General features: G+C 38.9%; 1 protein-coding gene and 1 long non-coding RNA gene across 2 annotated transcripts; both read left to right on the top strand.

Annotated features, from left to right (window-relative positions):
- Positions 1-281: 281 nt before the first annotated feature.
- On the top strand, positions 282-2,330 carry LOC141800376 (uncharacterized). Its single transcript, XR_012599333.1, has 3 exons — positions 282-407; positions 493-661; positions 2,258-2,330. It is a non-coding gene; the product is annotated as an uncharacterized LOC141800376 (long non-coding RNA).
- Positions 2,331-5,499: 3,169 nt separating this feature from the next.
- trhra (thyrotropin-releasing hormone receptor a) lies at positions 5,500-21,404 on the top strand. The gene is made up of 2 exons (XM_074684469.1): positions 5,500-6,632; positions 15,427-21,404. The coding sequence occupies exons 1-2, from the start codon at positions 5,826-5,828 to the stop codon at positions 15,865-15,867; spliced, it is 1,248 nt and encodes a 415-aa protein (XP_074540570.1). The 5' UTR covers positions 5,500-5,825; the 3' UTR covers positions 15,868-21,404.
- The last annotated feature ends 840 nt before the right edge of the window (positions 21,405-22,244 follow it).

Below are 22,244 nucleotides of genomic sequence, written 5' to 3'. Positions count from 1 at the left end.
CCAGCGTCAACATGTCAATCAGGGAAAAAGCATCAAATGCCTTAGAGAGGAGTGGCCATTTTGGTTTGATGAACTTGGCATGTCAGTCCACTTCAAGGAGCTCACTGGGAGAGACCTCAAAGAGACATTTACACAAAATTTGGATTTAAAGGGAAAAAGGCTTCTCCATTACTTCACCACAAGTTGTGTAAACAAGAGCAAGAAGTTTGCCCAGAATTATGCAAGGCTTCAGAGGCTGCGGGGACAGCAGAGTGGCTGCTCAGAAGATGTAGTAGAGATGGTCCTACTGCTGCTCAGCTACTTTGATGAGAAGGAGGAGTCCATGTTCTTCCAGGTCGAAGGATCATGTCTTGCAGAAGAGGTCCAGCTGGAGCAATTGCCTCTGACACCCACTGTTATTGTCTGTGGTAAGTACATTTTCTTTTTTTAATTGAATTGATAATTTTTAGTGCAGCATTTATTGATATAATCTGTTAAATAACTTGTTCACAGGGCAGTCCTGCTATTCCTCGACACGGTACATGCTGAGTCTGGATCAGAACCTTACCAACACCAACATCTCGTCCTTCATTTCTGCATTGTACCTCATGTTTGGAAGCTACTACTGTTTCAACATACATTATCCATCTGAGCTGGCTTCAACTCTGGAGTTTCTTCAGAGGTAAGTAAACAAAGCAGTTGTAGTTGTCAAACTTAACCAAAGAAAATATGCCTTTTACATGAATTACTAAAAGCTATCCAATCAAAATCCAAAGTCTGGAAAGTTTTTTTCAGGTGATTTATTTTTTTCTAATCCGTCAGTATTACTGAGTATTGTCCCCCTCAGCTTATCACATTTACCTTAATGGTGTCACACAGCCCACACAAAATACACACACAGATACAGCGCATCCTGCTTTCAGTTGCACACAAGGAGTTATATGGAAAAAAGGAGGCTGTATTATATTACAATAATAAAACAATAGAATGTTATTAAATGTAATTTTTCTGATCTAAATATCAATTTTTCAAAAACATGACATTTAACACTCAAAGTAGTTCCACTTAGTAACTTGGTTTACGTTTGTCTTTGATCTGCATTAAAAAACTTGTGATATTTGCCAACTTCAAATTTTGTAATCAGAAACAATTTGAAATTACAAGTAAATTAAAATTCAACAGGCATTATGATTGACTCTTGTGTAAGCACATGGCCTTGATGTGAAGAATGTATGTCAAATACATTCTTTTAATAAACTCTTATTTTCCAGTTATGATTTTTTTTTCCAAGGTCATGCCATTTGAAATGTAACCCTCAGCACACCTGGCCACATCTAAAAAATATAAAATTATTCAGATTTCAAAGACGGCTAACCTTGGCATGCAGCATTTAGGGTTAATCAGGGGTTTCGTTTTGTGAAATAATTTTCTTCCACAGGATCTTCACCACATAGACATTTTTACCATTATCCACTGAAATTTTCAGAACGTGTGTTCAAATAAATGTAGTTTATTTTCAAAATTTAACTGTTTCAAATTTAATTTAGTGCCATAATTGGCACTCACAGTCCTGAACACACATGAAAAACAAATTCATGTTGTTTACTAGATTACAGTGATCTAGTTTCCCCAAACATCACACACAGCGAACAATATGATAACAATAGTGGGACAGCTCCTACTTAGCCTACCTTCAAAGCTAACATTAGCACAAACAAAGCAGTAACTGATTGGTAAAAGCCACTGATTGTATTTAGCCAACTGCTGAACTTCTCCTGGGCACACATGAACCCCAAAAACCCCAAAGGGTAGTAAATTTCTTCCACGGTAACCTTTGACTTCTGACAAAAATCAAACTTTCTGTTTTAAGGCTTTCTGTTTTAAGACTTTCCATGGGAAAGACCTTCCTACAAAAAGTCATTTAATACTGAGTAACACTGCCACAAGTATGGCCAAAAGATGAACAAAAAATTGACTATAAGGACAAAAGTCCCTGGTTACCCACAAGGGTTAAGCCTGGTCTTTAATAAATCCCACGTTTTCTAATATTTATTTAGTAAAAAACAAAAATCCATTGTATTATTTAAAGAAGGAGAAAAAGATAGGCATCATGTAACCTACATGGCATTTAAAGAAGTAATAAAGAAAGGCAATTTAGTATTGATCTGTTGTGTTTTTAAACCTGTTTTTTGACAGGACATTTTTGTCCTCTGATGACCTCAGAAGGTCATTAATTAAAACTACCCCTGAAGTGCTTTAATATTCTTTTCTTCTACAGGTGTTTTTTCTCAATAAACCCTGAAAGGGGAACCAAAGTTGAGAATAAAAACTCCAAGCGTCGTCTCAACGTGAATCCACGGGTCCTCACCCTGATACAGGAACTCTCTGATCACGAGTGGCGGTAAGCCAAAATATGGACTCTTGATGTGGATTCTGGCAGTTTGTTTCCAAAGAGTTTGTTTTTTCACTGTTTAATCCACAATGTGTATTATGTTTACTAAAGCACATGTATTGAGTTTTAAAGTCTCGGTGTGTTTTATAAAGATGATCAATCTTTTCCATCTAGCATTTATCCAGTTGAAATGGTTTTACTTGGAAAAAACACACCTTGAGAAATGTGTATTCTTACTGTAAAGGGGGTTAGCTCTCCGTTTATCAGGCTTGTAACTTGGCCTGTTGGCATCACCTGCTTGTTCATGTTCATATGTTTTATGTCATACTGTGGCACAATCCATGCTTGGAGTGTGGGAAGTTAGGCCATATAATGTAGGAACATTTCAGAGTGTGCTATTCTTGTTGGCCTGGCACTTAAAACAGATGTTCAGACTTTAAGAGACTAGTCATCTGTAGTGTTTGAACTTGAATTCAGTCATAGGGAAAATTACTATAACGTGAAGGTTGTTTGCATGTTGTGAACACAAAAAATGCATACAATTGTTTAAAACCATGATGGCTGTTAAATAAATGTTCCAGAATGGATATTTTTGTCTTGTCCTTTTTCAAGATGTGTTTTAGCTTGCTTTGGACATCCACACCTACACTGTAGTGTTGACATTGTAGAAATATATTTTTTACTTTTATTAGTAAATTTTAAGTCAAAACTTGATTATAAGATCATAGAAATACAGCATATTATAAATAGAATTTATGTGTAATATACAGAACACCTCCATTTAAAATGCAAAGTTATACTGTAGTTTGAGCAATTTGAATAAGTTTTTTGTTTGATATTTCCCTGTTAATTTAATCATATATTGATGCACAATAAGCAACTGTTATATGTAAAAATGACTGGAAATGAGTTTTTTATCAACAACACCTTTATGCAACATTAACACATGTTTTTGGTGGAATTTACAGGTTTTGCATGTGATTCAACATACATTCATTCACTGTAAATTAATTTACATTTTGTATCGGTAATGTTCTCTACTGTGCTGCTGTATTTTTTACAGGAATTCTCTGGTAACCACAGCTGCCAGCGTTTTCCTGTAAAAACAACATTTTTTTTTTTACAGTGCATGGTCAGGATCTGCATCATTTCCCCCCTCTAGCTCCAGTTTAACTTTTGTCAGGGCCTTTTCTCATGCACCCTTGAATCAGCTTTTCCTGTGAGGCTGAGAAATGCAACATGGTTGGTATTTCATACTCCCATGACTACCATGGTCAGCAGCCCACACCAATCCATGCTTTCACATACCCTGCTGTTTGCTAGGGTAGGGGGGTATGAAGCAAACCTAAAGTCCAATACCCACGCACCACTCAGGTTTGGATCTGGTAAGTTGCAGAAGACCCTCAGTATAGAACTGCAGGGTCATTGGGCTCCATGGGGGAGCCTAAGTCTCCATTTATATATGATAAGTTATCTTTTGGGTTTTTAACTGATCTCAGTCTAGACTCTCTCACTCTCTCCTGGGACTAGTTTTCCTTGAGGGACTCTATAGAGGGAAAGTATCTCAGGAAACACATCTTCCCACGTTAGCTAGAACATAAAAACCCCTCTACCACTTAAAGTTAGCAGTTTATGAGAAGTGCATTCCCTCTCTTATACAGAAAACAGGGAAAAGTACAAATTATGTAATCATGGTTTGTCGCATATCCGTTTCCGATGACTTGAGTAAAGTCTTAAATAAAATAATAATTGGTTACATCTCGTAATTTTATATCCTCTTTTTGCCTTCTTATGAGCCATCAGCTTTGAACATAAGGTATGTTACATAACAATATCATTAGTGTTACTGTGCCATCTTCTGAGTTAATTATGTGATTATTTTATCAGTCAGTCACAAACTAATGATCTGCAGTCAGCCGTATATCACTACTCCTCTGGAGCATGTGTAACTGTAGTACCGTGCAGAGGTTCATTCATTTAGGATGGCTTCTCCGCTTCACTCTGCAGGATGTGTCCATTCAGTAAACTAAATGATTAACAGTTGAATCAGTTAGTCATCAACAGAAAAGTAGTTGGATTATTGAAATGTATTTTTTTTTATTGCAGAGGATGTTGTTTAATTACTGTTTTGCTGTAATACTCTATTTCGTCGAGTGTGGATGATTGATAAAATCTTGCAGTGTGGCTTTTATGACAGTATTTTGATCAAACAAATGGATACCAGGTTGTATGTCTGTTTCAACGTATACATAATTTTAATGTTCTTTAAAATTCAGAAGTATAATCATGAAACCAGAAAAGCATTTGGGTTGAAGTTTCTTGAAACCAGCTAAATAACTACCCTGTCAGCTGGCTTTACCTCTGTTCTGGTTCTCCGGCAACTATTGTGGCCATACTAGAAGAGGAAAGGGCGCCCGTCAGTCACATGAGCTGAGCTGTACCTCCGATTGGACGAGCTCGAAATCTCAATACCATCTAAACTGCCAAGTTACAAAAAAAAAAAAAAAAAAATCCACCCCCTGTACAGTGTGTGCTGATAGTAAACTTAATGATTCAGACAGGAGACGTATTTTTTTTTAACAAGGCTGTAAATAGGTTTAGTTCTGCTTTGAAAACGGCTATTTTTGTCTTGGTGTGTATGTGACTTCCGATACTTCTGGAGTCAGCCTCAAGCGAACACTGGAGAAACAACAGATTTTAGCACTTCTACATTGTGTCATATTCATATACCAGGTGTTGCTGCTTGATGTGCCAATACCATAGTATTTGAATGAGGTATGTTAGTGTGTGAAGACAGTATTGAATGGGACATTGTATTCTCTTTCCTCTTCTAAAAATACTGGAATCAACTTTTAGCTTTATGACAAGAATTACCTGATTTTCTACATTTCAACAGTCAAGCCCACATTTGTATTTTATTAATAGTTCTATGTTCTTACATATACTGATGTATATTTACATTTCCTTTTTCACAATTAAAGGCAGGAAGTGAAGTGAAACTTCTACTCTGCCACACGCTGTGTGTGTGTGTATGAAGAGGAGGAAGAAGAGAGAAGGGGGAGGGGGGGGCGCTTGAGGAGCGAAGCTGCATGAAGGCCAGTCAGGACTCAGTGGGCGCAGAGAGAGGAGCAGGGCGCAGAGCTGCCGCTCCTCCACCACACAATCTGAAAACTTCCAGCAGCTGTGGTCGAACGGACTTTTTTTTTTTAATCAAGAAAAGGGTTTCGGAATTTCCTTTGATGTCTTTGCATGATCAGAAACTGTTTTTCGTGCTGCAGAGAATGCTTTGACTGGGTTTAATTTTTCTGAAGTGAAGTTTTTTTGAACGCCTGACACTAAGGGGCTTTATCGTATCGGGACCATGTTGCTAAGTGAAACAGATTTTTGTTTGCTTTTTTATTTAATGCCATGTGTAATTCCCTGAAAAGCGCACAGAAATAAGCTGCAGCTTGACATGGAGAACCTCACCATGGATAACGTGACAGTGGGGAATGACACGTCGGTGCAGGACAATCAGACCCTGGGTGTGTGGACAGACTTCACCGTCGAGTACAAAGTGGCCAGCGTGTTCTTAGTGTCTCTTATCTGCGGGGTTGGGATCGTGGGGAACGTGATGGTCATACTTGTGGTTCTGACCACCAAGCACATGAGGACTCCCACAAACTGTTACCTGGTGAGTCTGGCTGCAGCTGACCTGATAGTGCTGACAGCCGCCGGGCTCCCTAATATCACGGATGCCCTGTGCGGACAGTGGGTGTTCGGGTACGCGGGGTGTCTGGGGATCACTTATTTGCAGTACCTGGGCATTAACGCGTCCTCTTGCTCCATCACCGCCTTCACCGTGGAGCGCTACATCGCCATCTGCCACCCCATCAAGGCACAGTTCCTGTGCACTCTATCCAGGGCGAAGAAGATCATCATGCTGGTTTGGGCGCTCACTTCAGCCTACTGTGTCATGTGGCTCTTTCTGCTTGACACTCAAAACTTAGTTTACGACAACGTGGTTCTGCTCAGCTGCGCCTACAAAGTCTCCAGGAGTCACTACCTGCCCATTTACTTCACCGATTTCGCGGTTTTTTACGTGCTGCCCCTAATGTTGGCCACAGTTCTGTACGGGCTGATCGCCCGGATCCTGATCCTGAACCCGCTGCCTTCAGAGCCCAGGGGCAGCACCAAGAAGTGGAAGAAGGAGACATGTCAAGGGGGGAGGATGATCGCTTCCAACTCCTCCGGCAGCACCACGGCGGCTTCCCGAAGACAGGTGGGAGACTGTTTGTTCATTCACAGTATCGCAGTGTACTCTCTGTGTTTGAACATGTGTGTGAGCATAGGGGAGACCGGGTCCAGCTGCTCCACAGGTTTGATAATTATCCTCCAATCAGAGTGATGTTTCAGGGCTGTTGAATATGGCAAATATTGGTCGACGTATTCATGATGATAAGGAAGAAAGGTTGAAAAAAGATACATCCTGTTACATAACAAAATGTCCAGAACTGTGTTTAAAGCTCCTGTTAGAGATTTTTAACAGGTTGTAAAAAAGCAATGAAAACAAGCTGATGCCTCACCATGAGCTAGAAAAAACAAGGAGACCACAAACAGCACGCTCAGTTATTATAACAGAGTAACTTTTAATGTTTAAAACCATGGTGAAGGGGTGACAGCTTTTCTTCTCTTTTTCAACTTAAGATATTGCCAGTAAGTGACGCATTTCACTGCCTTGTTGTATAAAAGACAAAATCAGAGAGTGATATACGTCTTCTTTCAAAAGCAGTCACCGAAACGTTGGCCACACAAACCCAAAGTTCCTTGAAGCAGCTTTAAACCAACATAAATACATGTGAAAACCCCCACTTGTTAGTATAACCAAAATCAATTAACTTTATACAGCATTTTATTTCACCAAATATGGAAGTACTTCACATCTTAGAAGCTGTGAGGGAAATCAACACAGCCCAGACTCTTTCTGCCTGATGAGATCATGTCTGATAAAGGATTTGTTATGGTAATGAGAAATGTTTATGTGGTAAGAGTGGACCAGAATGTAACGAGGTTTAACTCTCAGATAGAACCAATCACAACAGTCATTTGAGATGTTGAGAGGCTTGACTGAAAAAGCACAGTTTAAACCACTCGCAGATATGATATGGGACAATCTATTGTGTTTGGCCCGGCAGCAGTTTTAATAACTCACAAAGCAGTGAATGGAGAGAACAGACATGAAGGGATGCATGAAATGAAGGGACAGGATGCAGATCCAAACTCTCTCAGTGTAAGAATACACAACGCAAATTGTTTCACACTTTTTTGGAAAGTGACCACAAGTGACCATATTCTGACCGTACTGTTTCGAAGATTGATGTAGTCTATTTGACCAGACATTCTGAAGATTAGTGGTTATTAACTCCATTTGGAAATGATCAACCTTACCTGTGGTCAACCTGGAAGCAGGTAACCTAGTAAAGGCTTTTGGCCTCCTGACAAACAGCTACAGCCATACATCTTCCTGTCAAGTCATCTAAAAATGCAAATGTATATATTTTACCTCAATATTGTTCAAACAGATTTTATCATGAAGTTCACCCCTCTTAAAGTGTGTCAAAAACTTTGGGCTACTTTCCCAAAACAGTTTTTAAGCCTGCGGTGACCAGGTTTAATCTTTGCAGACAGCCTCAAGTGGACAAAAGAGGAACTGCAAATTTGTGCACTTCTGTATTAGCCAGATTTCCGAACAGCAGAGGGTTGATGCATGTTTCCTGTTTTTCATATTAGACATATTTTTTTACCATCCATTTTACTGCATACAATAGGGGTCATCAACTACAATTATCCAAGAAGAAAGAAAAAAAAGATTTTTTGGGCAGACACTGTTAGGGCCAGATGTTCTTAAAGTTAATATATTATCCTCAATTATGTATTATGTGATACACTAATTTTCTTTCCAAGTTTATGATATTGTTTTGTGTTTAAGGGCCTTTGACTGTTCAGTAACAGACTCACATTACTTGTACAGCAGCAAGCCACCAGGGGGTGATTGCAATATTTATGGTTTTATGTTTGTGAGGCTGTCAAGCTCTTCATCACCATCAGATGCAGTGTCATGGGTCGTGGAGAACACTGGCAGGCGAAAGCACTTCTGGATATATTTAGAGCTTATAAAATGCCACTCACAAAGGGCCTTAAGCAGAAAGTTGATGCAGAAAAGCTCGGCTTTAACGAATAACAGACTGATCAGTATGTTTTTATAGAGCCAACTTTTAGAGAGCAATTAGTGCAAATCTGAATGGAACAAGTTTGCTGTTGTTGTAATTAGAAGCAGGGTAAGGTACGAGCTACTTCCCAGAGGGTGTTTTCTTTCATGTGATTTCAAAAATGAATAAAACAACATAATTTTGGGCCAGAGTTCAGGGTGATGTTTATTGTATGAGCATCATCCTGTTTACTCTTGTGATTACAAAGACTTGTTTTCAATCAGAGCTGCCACTTGTTGATCTTCAAATGTAATGGAGGTATTTGAACATTGGTTTCATTTTTAGAACTGATATAGGTCCTCATCTTATGTACAGTCATTCAGTTTCATTTGAGTTTAGTTAACTCTAAACATACAAATTTTGTAACCTCTGTTTGTTTGTAATGCTTACTAATGTGATTTCAGTGTAAAAAACAAACAAACAAAATAATAAAAAAAAAAACTAAATGTCCTTTGGAAGGAACATTCCAAGATGATTGCTGAAAAAAAAAAGAATCCCCAAAACAAACTCACTTAACATAATAATTCAATAATGAAATGACAAAACTCTTTTATTGAGGTTATGGCATTAAGTTGTCTGATGTTCTGCCTTGTTATTTATGTAAAACTCATCAATATTCAAACAAACAGTAAGGTTTTACATTTATTCCGGAGGCTAAACGCATGCGTGGGGGTCATAAAGTAAACTTTTATGTTTGTTTGATATGGTGCATAGCAACTTGTGTATGACGTAACCTTAAAATAGAATGGGAATGATATATTAAAGGTAAACCCTGTGAATAATGACATACCTAAACATGGTACCTTTTGATTTTATGTGAATCGGTACCTGGTACTTTTGACAGGATTCGGTCGGTGCCTATAAAAGTACCTAGTTCGGTACCCATCCCTATCCACACGTGTCGATCGAGCAATGCGCGGTCATCCTCCGTCTGACTAAGCTGATTACATGCATCTTAATAGTCTGATCTCTTGCTGACTAAGCTCATAGTCTTATTTCTTAAGATGCATGTAAACTGGAAGGAACAATTTCATGTGGCTACTTCCTCTTCTTCTGGTTCTCTGGCAGCCTCCACGCTTTGTGACGTCTTGCTGCCTTTTGTGTAACTACATAATCAGGAATGTATTATAAGGGAATGGTGTATTAGAAGAAAGAGAATGAAAAGAGGGCAAAAATTGAAATAATCAACACGGTAGTTTTACATTGATCAGATACTCTCAAAATTGTTTTCGATTTTTTCTGATGAATCGCCCAGTCCTATTCAGGACCGTAAAGAGGAAATGACTTCTTGTGAGACATTATTATGTCTTCAAGAGTTAAGAAAGAATAGAATCACATTGGTGCATAAAATGGTCTACTTGACAATGAATACTAAAAAGAGTGACAAGAGACAAGAATTGTAAGCCAACAGATAGCAAACTGTGATTGGTTGCCTTTTTCAAAGTAGTACAGTCATTTTTGCTTAACAAAAAACACTACAGCTTTTCTCAACATGGTCAAGTATGCAACTGGTCTTTCTATCCTTCTCTTATGTCATCTACTCATCATAGACAAAAAATCCCAGCTGAAAGGTCCCAACTTGTTCGAATACAACAAAATCCTTTGAAGGCACAGACAGGCAGTGTCAGACGCACAGGTAGACAGCAGAGCTAGACGTTTGTTTATCAGATCAGTGGGAGAAGCCTGTCTGGAATGACAGAGGGTGTGGTACCCTCAGGGGGCTCTCTATTGGATAGTTTAAGCTGTTAAACCAGGGTCAAATAGGCTTTTTCTACACCTCTATGTATCGTTCTTCTCACTGACTAACACACCCATAAACCCATAATCACATGTTTAACGTGGTCAGCACTAAACACATTTTGTCAGTGCAAAAAACGATCGTGCTGTTTACCATGTAATTTACTGAGTTATCTAAAGGTCAAGAGGTAATGAGGGTTCAGGATTAGCTGTTTCAGCCACTGATGACACCGGTGGTGCTCCTTTCCAATCCAATTACACTCAGCTGAGACGACACCACATAAATATGGATAAGGTCTAATTATACACAAGTTAGACACCTGGATTATCCTATGCTGATTGTTCTTTCTCTAACAAATCTTGGCCGTGTTAAGTTGTGCATACAGATTTAATCAAACTGTTTCCCATCAGAAGAACAAATGTTTTAATAGAAAAAGAAAAGATGTAATGCTTCACCACATTTGAACAAGAAAAGGCCTGATTAAGAAAATCAACTAGGGATATCAATCACTTCAACCAACAGTCCATTTAACAACATGCTTCAAAATTAATTCCTTCAAATTAATTGCACATAAGTGCCAGTCAAATTAATCCTGGTACATGAGTAATGAAATAAACCTCAGAAGACTTTGGAAGCTACAAAGATGTTTAACTTACTATGAACACAAAATAAGTATTATTATTGTTAATATAGGATGATCAAAAATGTTATTATTGTAGTACAAATTCATGCATATAAGAAATGTGAAAAAAAGAAGAAGAATCATCTAGTTCTGGTGTTCTCATCTCTGACTATATCAGAGTCCGGAAGCTTAGCTGTACTGGGTTTACAAGTTCCAAGTTGCCAATTTACAAAAAGTAAAAAAAAAAAAGTTTGTGTGTGTGTGTATATATATATATATATATATATATATATATATATATATATATATATATATATATATATATATATTACCCCCTACCCACACCACATAATTCCCACAGTCAGTTTAATCAGAGAGGGGCTAACACATCTTCTAATGTTGGACAGTTCAAAATGATGTGGAGGAGCACCTGGGTGGAAACTCTTTAACAGGCAACTGAATAGAAATTCAAAATAAAAGCATGTATTTATGAAGATTAACAGAGGAATAGTCATTTTTGATCCAGAGAAAATTATGTTTCAATTAAAAATTTTGACAAGATAAACCCACCCAGGCCAAAGTGGGTAGTGCAGCCTGTTTGGTCAGCTACAAAATGACAAACGTCTCATCTTTCTCGATATCTGATACTTCTGGAACCAGACAGTAAGTTGTTAGAGTTCACTATTGCCACTGAACTATGGGGGGATTTAGTTTTCAGAAAAGAAACTTGGGGCGGTTTTGAGTTTATGTTTTTGAGTTGCTGGACTCAGCTATGGATTTGCCCTTGGATAAAATGATCTCCACTGCCTTGAGCAATCTACTGTTCTGATGCAGGGCTCAGAGTGTTCAACTCAAAGCTCTTCATCTACTTACCTGGCCTCTCTAAGGGCCTTCGAGAAGCTCTGCTTGGTTCTTCTCTCCATACGTCCCTGAAGTGAGGATTGAGTGCTGATGTAATCCTGTGCCATCCAATAGAGATGTTTTCTCAACGTTATGGTAAAATCGTCTTCTAGAAGGTACATGTAGGCCTTCAATTTGCTGTACCATTGGTAGAGAGAAGAGCATATGAAACAAGTCTCAACCCCAAGGAGTGAAGTTGTGTTCATTCAGTATATGATGTCCTTGGAAGGAGCAGGCAGAGGAAACATATTTTTTTGCCTTGTTTCACAATAACCCTGTCCACCCCATGGCTATCAGTTGATGTCTTATTTGGAGATTTGAAAATAAAGTCATCCAAACTAAGACACATGGATACAGTTGTTTTTATCTTGAGCTACAGAGTTTAAAGAACTGAGAGCTCTGCCCGTGGTGACCTGGTGATGAACTGCACCAGTCGCCACAATTACCTGCAGAGTGTCTGGTGACTGTCTTCAGATTGGTATGCAAATGACTCAAGTTTCTTCACTTCAATGATTTGTGCAGTCACAGTAAGGTAACTGTGACTGATAATAGAGGTCCTGTGATCTTTAGAGAGAGGGCAGTCAGCTTCTGAAAGGACATCACCTCTTGTAGTCTTGTTTGATGTCACAGAGCTGTTGCTCTGTTGATGAGTGTAGAGTCTTTGTCAAACTTAGGATACTGTGATCTACTTTAATTCAGCTTGTTTTTTTTTTCGGCTTAGTTTTTTAGCAAATCATTGAGTCATTCGAGTGAACAGTCTACCAACAGGAGGAAAGTCATTGAAATCCAAAATGTGAGCATCTGTAGAAATTTGTATTTTATGCCCACTGTGCACATCACATCGTGAATCAACAAAAACTGTATTTAAAGATGTGTGTTGTAGATTTTCAGCATTTGCTGACAGACAGGGCTTTCTTTTCCCTTAAATTCTTCTTTCGAATACTTTTTTTTCTTTGAAAGAGGCATATTAAACTGATTTCTTATCACATTACTTATACTTTTGTACATGTGGTTCTCTGATATTCACCCTTTCTGATCTCTGGCTGATGATTGGTGTCTAAGCATCACTGTGGATTTTATTAATTTTACTCAAGTCAAGTGTGTAGTTATTACAGACACCATGTTGTTTGTTTTTTGTTTGAATAAACACAATTGCCTTGATTCAGTGGAACTGACGGTGAAAACTTTTGTTTGGGATTTACTGGGTGGTCCTTTGTCATCTCTGGGTTTAAGTGTAGTAGGTTAAATACCAGTGGCCACAGGGTTCATTCACTAAGCAGTTAAACGGAAGTAGTTGTACCAAAGTGGTGCTGTAAAAGACACTAAGAAAAACACATTTCCAATTGGGTTGAAGTTCTCTTTGTCTGTTGCTGGTTCCAGCAGGTGATTCCCTTTAATGTGAAGCTGCAACACCAGGAATGTTCTGATTCGATTTTGTAATCATAAGGGTTGATATTAAAAACGATAGCAGCACATTACAGTCAAATGGTGTTTTCTAAGTCCCTCCAGTTACAGAGGGTCAAACAGGAAGATGGTTGACTCTCATTACGATTGTTTCACACAACACAGAGGTTTTTTGCCAATTGTTATTACCAGAGCTGACACTTTAAAGTGCCAGTTAGATTAATTAACTACACCTCAAATTTATGTGTTATAAAATTAACACGATTAAATCATTGGCTGCCAGCCATTTTCAGAGCATCATGAATAATCTGTCAGGACCCAAATAGTATTGTTTTCTATGACTATGTAAACACCAAAACTACTTAAGAAGAGTGGACTCTTTTCTTTTATGTCCCTCTTCCTGTTTTTGATCCAAAAACCAGACAAAAGGCAATTTCCCTTGATCGTGTTTATTTTGGGCGCTCCATCTTTTGATCCTCTCCAGGATCTCCAGCCTCTTTAGTCACAATCACCCCGCTCTTTCTCTTGGAACTACCGCGACACATCCTCAGTTTGAGCTTGAGCTGCCTGAACTTTTCTGACGGGCAGCGTCTCGCTTTGTCTCTGTTATCTCACATCTGCTCCTCATATCCATGCTGAACTCTCATCCAAAAAGCATATCGCTCTCACCCACAGTAGCCACCCACATGAATTTGATTGACAAGCTGTGCCAGACCCTGCTAGACCCTGCTGAAAAAAATAATTTACTCCTATAGACACAATGAACTTGGGCTGAACAATGAATCGTTTTGAAACAGACATCGCAATGCTATTTTCAAATCGTAAAGGCTGCAATTAGAAAAAAAGAAAAATCATGTACACTGACCTGGTGGAAATATTGTAATTGTACTTATTCTTCCTTAAAACCAGCAAAAGTCAATCTGCTGGTTTTCTGTCAAAAACCCTGTGAGCAACAGAGATCCATACAGAAGAATGTTCATGGCTGGCAGAGCCGTACCCCTTATTTACTTTACTCTGTATGGTTTGTTACCCTTACTGACAATTGGAGGTCAGTAAAATTTCAGTGTTCTTTTTTCTTTCTCAGTTAGAAAGTATATGAAAGACTTGTTTAAATGTTAATAAATAAATAAAATAAAAATAAATAAATAAATAAATAAATAATAATAATAACAAATAAATAAAAATAAATAAAAAGTCGCATATTGATTATTTTTTAAAATTGTTGTCCTAGAATGTCCTAGAATTCAGATTCTTCATTTGGGGTCCCTAAGCAGATGTGAGATCAAAATGTGATTAATTAGATTAATTAATTACGAATCCTGTAATTAATTAGATTCAGTTTTTAAATCACTTGACAGCACTAGTTATTACACAGCTGTTATTAAACTTGATTCTGACGGGTCACTACTCGGTAGCATTGGTCTGTAACTTCCCAGCAGTACACTTTTTACTATGGCCTCAGAGAGATCACCGGGTTAACTAACCATTATTGCAACAGCAGTCCAGAATATTTAGTGTCTGTTTTCTACAGTGAGTAAAAGAAAATGGACTTTTTACATCATAAATGACAGTGTGTACAGACTGATATATGGAAAGTGTCACTGGTTCTGACAGTGGCCAGGAAGAAAAACTCAATGAGCTGTCACACTGATTCATCCCAGTTCATCTTCTCTTACTGTGAGTCATAACAGGCAGGTTGAGCTCAAACTTAGGCCTATTCCTATTTTTATAACAATCTATGCCTTACTATAGGTTGTCCTATTCAGCTCATAGAAAGTCAGTTTAAGTTTCATGAACTACTCGTGTGACAATGGGCTTAGTTTGTCACAAAGACAATTTGACATCCATGAATCCCATTCAGCAGCCTTATTTTCAGGTTCCTCGTGTTGTTTCTGCTGCTTCACTGTCACATTGTCAGGATTTACCGAGACTCTTCCGAGGGACTAAGCCAGTGTTACAGTTATTTATAACACTTGTGCTTTTTCTGCCATGACAGGTGAAAAATGTGTTGTGAAATCAACATTTACCTCACACCTTACGCTGTGGCTCACTCTACGACATGAAAAACACGAACAAGTTGATCATCTGTCTTGTTTTTTGTACTTGCAGCATTCTTAAACACAGTTTGTTTTGTTTGTTTAAGGTGACAAAGATGCTGGCTGTGGTGGTCATCCTCTTCGCTTTACTCTGGATGCCATACAGGACCTTGGTGGTGGTAAACTCCTTCTTGGACAAGGCCTACCTGGACATCTGGTTCCTGCTCTTCTGCCGTCTCTGCGTCTACCTAAATAGTGCCATCAACCCGGTGATTTACAACGCCATGTCTCAGAAGTTCCGCACAGCTTTCAAGAAACTGTGCCACTGTGGCCCTCAGCGTATAGAGAAACCGGCATCATACAGTGTGGCGCTAACTTATAGTGTTATAAAGGAGACATCCAATGGGGAGAGTCCAGACCACTTTACTACAGAGATGGATGAGCTGAACACGCCCTCAGATCAGTATTTACCAAACAGCATCCTTCCAAGTGCCAAGAAGATACCGTTTGAGGAGCGTCCTGTGTCTGGCAGTGAAGTCAAAGTCTGATTATAAACAAACCTTCTTCTTAAAGAGGAAAGTGAAGATTTGAGCCACTGTCTGGATTCAGTCACCCATGGGACATTTTAGAGAGGTTTGATTTAAACAACCCTGACACTTCTGATTCAATTCATCAAAAGTCTCTTCTCCCCGACATGTTTCTTTATTGACAAGACATCTGCCAGGAGCCAAACCTGATGCTTTGTGATGAGCTGGCACAGGCTGTTTTGTATAGAATAAATTAAGGAAACTTTTAATTAATCTTGCAAATTACAGGTTATTAATACAACTGCAGAGCAAAGTCTGCCCTTTTGTCTAAAAGAGAAAGCCTGAGCGACTAATGCAGGGTGTGACATATCTAATTCAATGATATGATGCAGACACCTTTGTGTGTGAACATTAATTTTAACCTTTGCAGAAAGAGAGCATGAGAGCTATTCATGTCTTATCATTGAGTTTAATTATCACTTTCATCCTTCCTCTCTAGTCTAAGCAGAAGCAGATCCTCAGCCCACATTACAGAATGAGTCTGCCATATAGAGATCATTTAGAATAAATCAAATACACCAGATGCTTCTGCAGTTCGGCTCCGACCCCACTGCCCGTTGATAACTCACACCAACTTTGTGTTGAGTCCGGCAAGCTGCAGGACTGAGAGACAGGTGGAGTCTTGGGACTGATAAGTTCCTCCGCTTCGCACTTCACAAGTCTCTCTTCATTCATGTTGGGCTATAAAACCTCAAACTTGTTGAATCCTGGTCTGCCTCATCACGTCCATTGATTGTTGTAGTCAAGCTAAATACAATCTGATTTTGACAGTTTGTTTTATTTTAAAAGTCACAAGGTGTTTTTAGGGAGTTTCTGGCCAAAAATTCCTGTCCCACTGCATCTTCCCATTGCTGAATTTATGGATCACAGCTCCTCGTCTCATAAAAATAGGATGGCTGTGTATTACCTGTGACCTGACAGACCAGCCTCACAGCCAGATTCCAATGGAATGAATCTAGTTAAGTTGACAGACTGACTTGAATGGAAACCTATCTGATCTGTTGCCGTGATGGAAGCATCTGGTTTATTTCAGCCGTTATAATCTAAAGGCAAGAGCAACCAACAATCTAAGACACATAGGCAGAAATATGTTCATCCTCTCTGAGATGTAAGTTGGACTGAAGTGAACCACTATATTCTTCAACATTGAAAAAAAGAGAACTTTTTCCCCGTCAGTTACTATGAGCCCCATTTCCACCAAGCAGTCCGGTTTAGATCAGAATGGTTTGGTACAGGTTGGCTCAGTTAAGCTTGGTCCTATTTGTGTTTCTACAGCCAACCGTGATCTCTCTTGGTAAGCGAAGTAAAAGATGGATGTCGACAGCCGCATCAGTAACATAACAGCGTGACACCATAGCAGCGCGACACAGTGTACCCCACGTATAAATTCAACAAAGATGAAAATGGTGACATGGTAAACAAAGAGCAGCAATGGAAGACATCCAGCATTTCGTCCTCTTTATGAGGCTCTTGATACAAAGTGCAATCAAGCTCTGTTTCAGAGAAGACTGTGTGCCGCAAAGAGAAATACAGCTGCTGTCGCACAATAAGTGACGATTATTTCGACCAATCAATGGTCTGCAGTGTTGCAGCTCCACCTTCTGAGATTGGATCGGTTTAGCCTGGCACCCCTACAATGACCTCCATCCTGATGATTTTCCCGAACTTTCTGCTCCGTCAAGGCTTTAAAGCCCCTGTGAGGAGTTTCAAGCTAACAAAACAGGCTAAGATTGATATTGAAGTCTCAAAATTAAAAAAAAGACCATCTGAGTAAGGGATAAGTGTTTGTGTGCTGTTATCTGGACCTCTCACCTCTGCAGTGGGGTAGGTGTCAGACGAGAATATTGTCATGATAGTCTTTTTGAGTTTCCCCTTTTAAAGATGGAACGTTAGTTGAATATTAGACCTTCAAGCTAGATCTCTACTTTTTTAATCCCAAAAAAACAGGGAAAAATTAGCTAAAATAGAAGACATTTTCACGTCTTGAACTGGCGTTTTTCTTTATTTGTATTTGTACAAACAAAAAAAACCTCCCCCAAGGAAGTGAGAGTTTCTTCTAACTAAAAACTGCTGTTTTAGAAAACATGTTGTTTAGTGTTGTTTGATACCTTCATTTAAAGCAAAGCCCTGTAAGTGATCCATTTAGAAGCCTCTTATATAAGATCACAGTGCCTAACTATTTCTTGTGATAGCTTGAGGGAAAACGTTTCCTCAATCATTATCATGACAGAGGTTTATTTCTGGTGGTTCTGTGAATCATTGAATAATGTAAAATGGAAATTTATAAAACACATAAAAATACATGGGGAATGTTTTTTTCTGATTGAAGCTAGCTGCTCCCATGGACCTTAGTGGAAGGATATAGCTAGCCACCAATGGCACCCAATAACTCTCCAAACATGCTTTTCTTCTCCTGTTAAAGGTCTCTTGCCAACATGGCTATGCAGTCAGTAGGGCTTATCTTAAGCTTGCTGTTTATGATTGCTTATAAAACCAAAAACTTTAGTCTCAGTTAATAATCTGTGTCTAATTGAGGCTTATTGTAGGAGCACCAGGAACCATGGATGTGTTTACAGTCTGGTCTGAACAGCTCATCCCTCTATCTGCACACACCGAGCGAGGGGAGAGGATATATTTTATGATTTATCAGTTTTAGAGGTACTTAAACTTCAAGCTTAACTCCCCCTCTTTGCGTCTTGATAGGTCATTTTAAAGTTAGGTTGAGTCAGCATTTCCTATATGGCAACCGCCAACGATTGCCTTGAGAAATCAATGGAGGATGTCACAGAGACAGAGGCTGTTTTCCAAACAGCCTACAACATACTACATATGAATGTAGTATGTAGTAGGCACTGCTTACTGCCTACTGCTTTTGCTTGTAGTATGTAGTATGACTGTTCTGTTGGGTCTGTGTTGTAGTATACTACTCTGGTTTCCAGTTTCAGTAGAGCTACAGATGATGTTTGTTTTTTTGTCTTTATTATTAATGTAAAACAAGCTAAGGGCAAATCTCAGAATTTTAGCTATTTTGTTAATCATATCACACCGAATAATCATACTTGATTTCTATTCCTACACCAAAAGTTATATTGTTTACTTCAATAAATAAATCAGAAAAGGATTATTATTTCTTAACAGCTGATGGAAAAACCACTTCTATATAATCCACGTATGGTTTTTAAAATGTGAGTATGTGGTTTATGGACTTAAATTAATTTGTAGAACTGGAAGCAACAAGATTTACGTGTTTCTTTGCATCACTTCACTTCTATCTCCCGGACCGTCCAACGTTAGTGTTGTGTTGTAATTATAATGCTGACTCATCCAGTAGATGGCAGTAATTCACCAAAACCTGTCACCCACATAGACAAACAGCGTTAGCGCCATGCATTGTGGGTAACAGTATGCCAGGTAGACTAGTCCGATGCATACTGAGGATTTTTCCTGGATCAGTAGGACATCCAGGGATTTTTAGTATACTGCAGATTTTGCAAGTTTTCACATACTACCTACTAAATACTGAATTTCAGCCAAAATAGTAGGCACTGCTAGTGTAGTATGTGGTTTGGAAAACAGCCTGTTTCTGTGTGTTGAACAGTCAATGGTAAACCACTCTTTTATTTTCTTGTTCTACAATTGTTAGAGTCAGATCCTTAGACACAGAATTTGGTTATATTTGGCTGTTTCATAAAGATCTTAAACTATTCTTCCTCTTTTTTTTAACGCATACTCAGCCGGCAAGCCAAAGTTAGCATCCGCTTGACCCATTTCTGAGGTAAAACCCTCAGTAGCACATCAAGGTAGCAGTCGTTTTACCTTGAAACTTCTTTAACCACTGTTTTCAGGTTTAAAATGTTCTCTTCAGAACCTATTCAGCAGATCCACATGATAATATCTCTGATGAAGCCCATCAGAGAGATTACTGTCTTTTGAGACATTGGAGCTTTTCAAATAGTTTGACTCGACTCGGTACATTTTTTGAGAAAAAACAGTGAAGACGTTAATATACTTCCAGGCTACCATGTTGGTGATCTTACACTGCTCCTTGTGTAAGCACAGCTGAAAAATCAGAAGCCAATGGGCTGTGTAAAGTGCTTTTTTGCTTCTCATTTGAGTACATTTGGATTGTTAATATGTGGTGTGTAAATGATGCACATTCTTACAGTGGCATTTCTTACTACAAACTGAATCTAACTTATTTAGTGTAGCTTAGCTTCTTTTTTCTAAGGGGACGACACATTATCATTGTGGTCTTTCAGCATTTTCCGAGGAGGAACATTTTCTGTTGGAGTTCACGACACCAATATCCAGGAAACCATCTCAGTTTTGTCCAGGTTAAACTTTTAGAATTAGTCCTCTTTGTTCATGTTTCTTCCTGCTTGAAGCTGTGTAATTCAAATGACTAGGCACACAACACCCTGACCTTCCACTGCAGCCAGATAGAAAGCAGAGATATGGAATTACATGACCTTTTGAAAGGGTTCAAGGAAAGGAAAGCACACAGATTAGAGGCAATCACTTAAACAAGCTGTTTCAATTCATAATCTCCTGAACTCCAACAATTTCTGAATGTAGTTCAGTCAGTTCAGTGGACGAGTTACTGAATCCTGGTCTTGCTTTGGTGGTTGTTAAGATGACCACTGTGGACTCTGTGAGGAGCCTGTGGAGGTCAGTGGCAGCTGTATAATGAAGAAGAAGAAATATGTAACCCCGGAGTGGAGGCAGAGAGGTCTGTTCATCAAAGGGTCAGGTAACTGTCGTGGCAGTAATTCACTGATATCAGCTGAGACTGCAGAGCGCAGGGCTTCTCTGTGATTTATTTGCACAGCAAACCCTCTGGAGCAATGATGGAATTTGTAAATAGATTGCAACAAAGTGCCATTCAGGAGCTGGTGCAGTCATAGTATGTAGTATATATTGCTCACTTTGCCATTAAAATGTGAATTTGCTGCTGTTTGAGCTGTGAATATGTATAAATTGAAGAGCACTCTGAGGGAATGAACGGACAGTGGACTAAATGAAAGGGATCTGTTTCCTACTGAGCAGCAGGCTTTCTGTCTATACTGTAATGTTGCTTGAAATTGATTGTGCAGTGCTATGTGAAATTCATTCAGTATTGTGTTTTCATGTGTACAAGCTGGTGAGGTTTTGACACAATAGCTTATTTTCATCCATTGATCAGTCAGTGTATTTTCATTTTAAGCCAGAGAGTGCAGGCTAACAAGCTCCAACGTAGAATTGTTTTGACAACCTAGAAATTAAAAAAGAAAGAAGAAGAGGAGGAAGAAGAAGAAGTGTGAAGTCTGTATCGCAAAATATCTCTCATTCATGCACTTTTGGTAATTTCTTACTTGTTCTCAGATGAAACACATTCCACTTTTAGAAAACGACCAATCAGATGTGATAGAGATGCTTTCTTTTCTGCACAGTGAGGAGTCTGTAGCATGTATGCAAGCTTTTGTGATGTGAACACAAAGTTGATAAAATCTGAAACTATCTGAGGCAATGCTTTGTGCACAATTTCAATTCAAGGTAGCTTTTCTTCTGCTCTTGCTGTTTGATGGATTGTTTTGTACTTTGTATTGTTCTTTGTCAATAATAAACAGAGACAGTGATTGCAGCGATTTGTTGATTGTATTATTACAACAATTCAGTCTCTTGTAAAAGCATGTCTTTTACCCGGCTCCAAGCATTTTCACCTCAACTGACTCACAGCTTTTGAAGAAACTGCCTCGTGAAATAGAGCCGTGAATCAGGGGAAGATAGCATCTTGATGAGCTATGACACTCAGTGGACATCAATCAGAGGGGTCGATGGCTCCTTTTTGGAGCAATCAGCAATGCTTGCCTGTAGCGGCACAAAATGATCTGAATGAAGCTATCACAGGCAAACTCTATTCTCATTACAAACAGTATGACAGCCCTACAACTGGTGTTTAAAGACTGTGGGAAATGTCACTTTATGTCTGAGTCATCACATCTCCTCCTTAGTGGAGAAATGACAAAACTAACAGCAGACTGTATATTACAGTAATTACCCCTGCAAGTTGTGAGACTGAAGAGCTGAATGTGCTGGGAGATAATGTCCTTGGAACACACAGGCGCTAATTGGCAACCACTATAATATTTCATCTGCTGTGTGTGCTCCAGCTGTAAAATTTAATGCCCCACACTCTTTGTTTTCAGAACCCACTAAAACTTAAAACAGTAGGACTGTTTTCAAGCCTGCATGTGCTTTTTGAATTTAAGAATGCTGACAAAGACAGAAAGAGAGCCCACAGTCTCTGCATTGGTTACCAGTATCTTTTAGGCCCTGTTTACACGACGTTTCATCCATTA

This window comes from Halichoeres trimaculatus, unplaced genomic scaffold (genome assembly GCF_033239565.1).
Source record: "Halichoeres trimaculatus isolate MK-OKI-2021-1 unplaced genomic scaffold, fHalTri1.1 fHalTri1_scaffold_12, whole genome shotgun sequence".
In the NCBI taxonomy this organism is placed as follows: domain Eukaryota; kingdom Metazoa; phylum Chordata; class Actinopteri; order Labriformes; family Labridae; genus Halichoeres; species Halichoeres trimaculatus.
Note: the sequence above shows the minus strand (reverse complement) of the source record. Positions and strands in the feature narration are given on the sequence as shown.

What these genes read in the sequence shown, in the direction of transcription:
- trhra (XM_074684469.1), top strand. Translation starts at nt 5,826, where the DNA reads ATGGAGAACCTCACCATGGATAACGTGACAGTGGGGAATGACACGTCG. An exon ending in CGGCGGCTTCCCGAAGACAG is followed by an intron (nt 6,633 to 15,426) that starts GTGGGAGACTGT and finishes TGTTTGTTTAAG; the next exon opens with GTGACAAAGATGCTGGCTGT.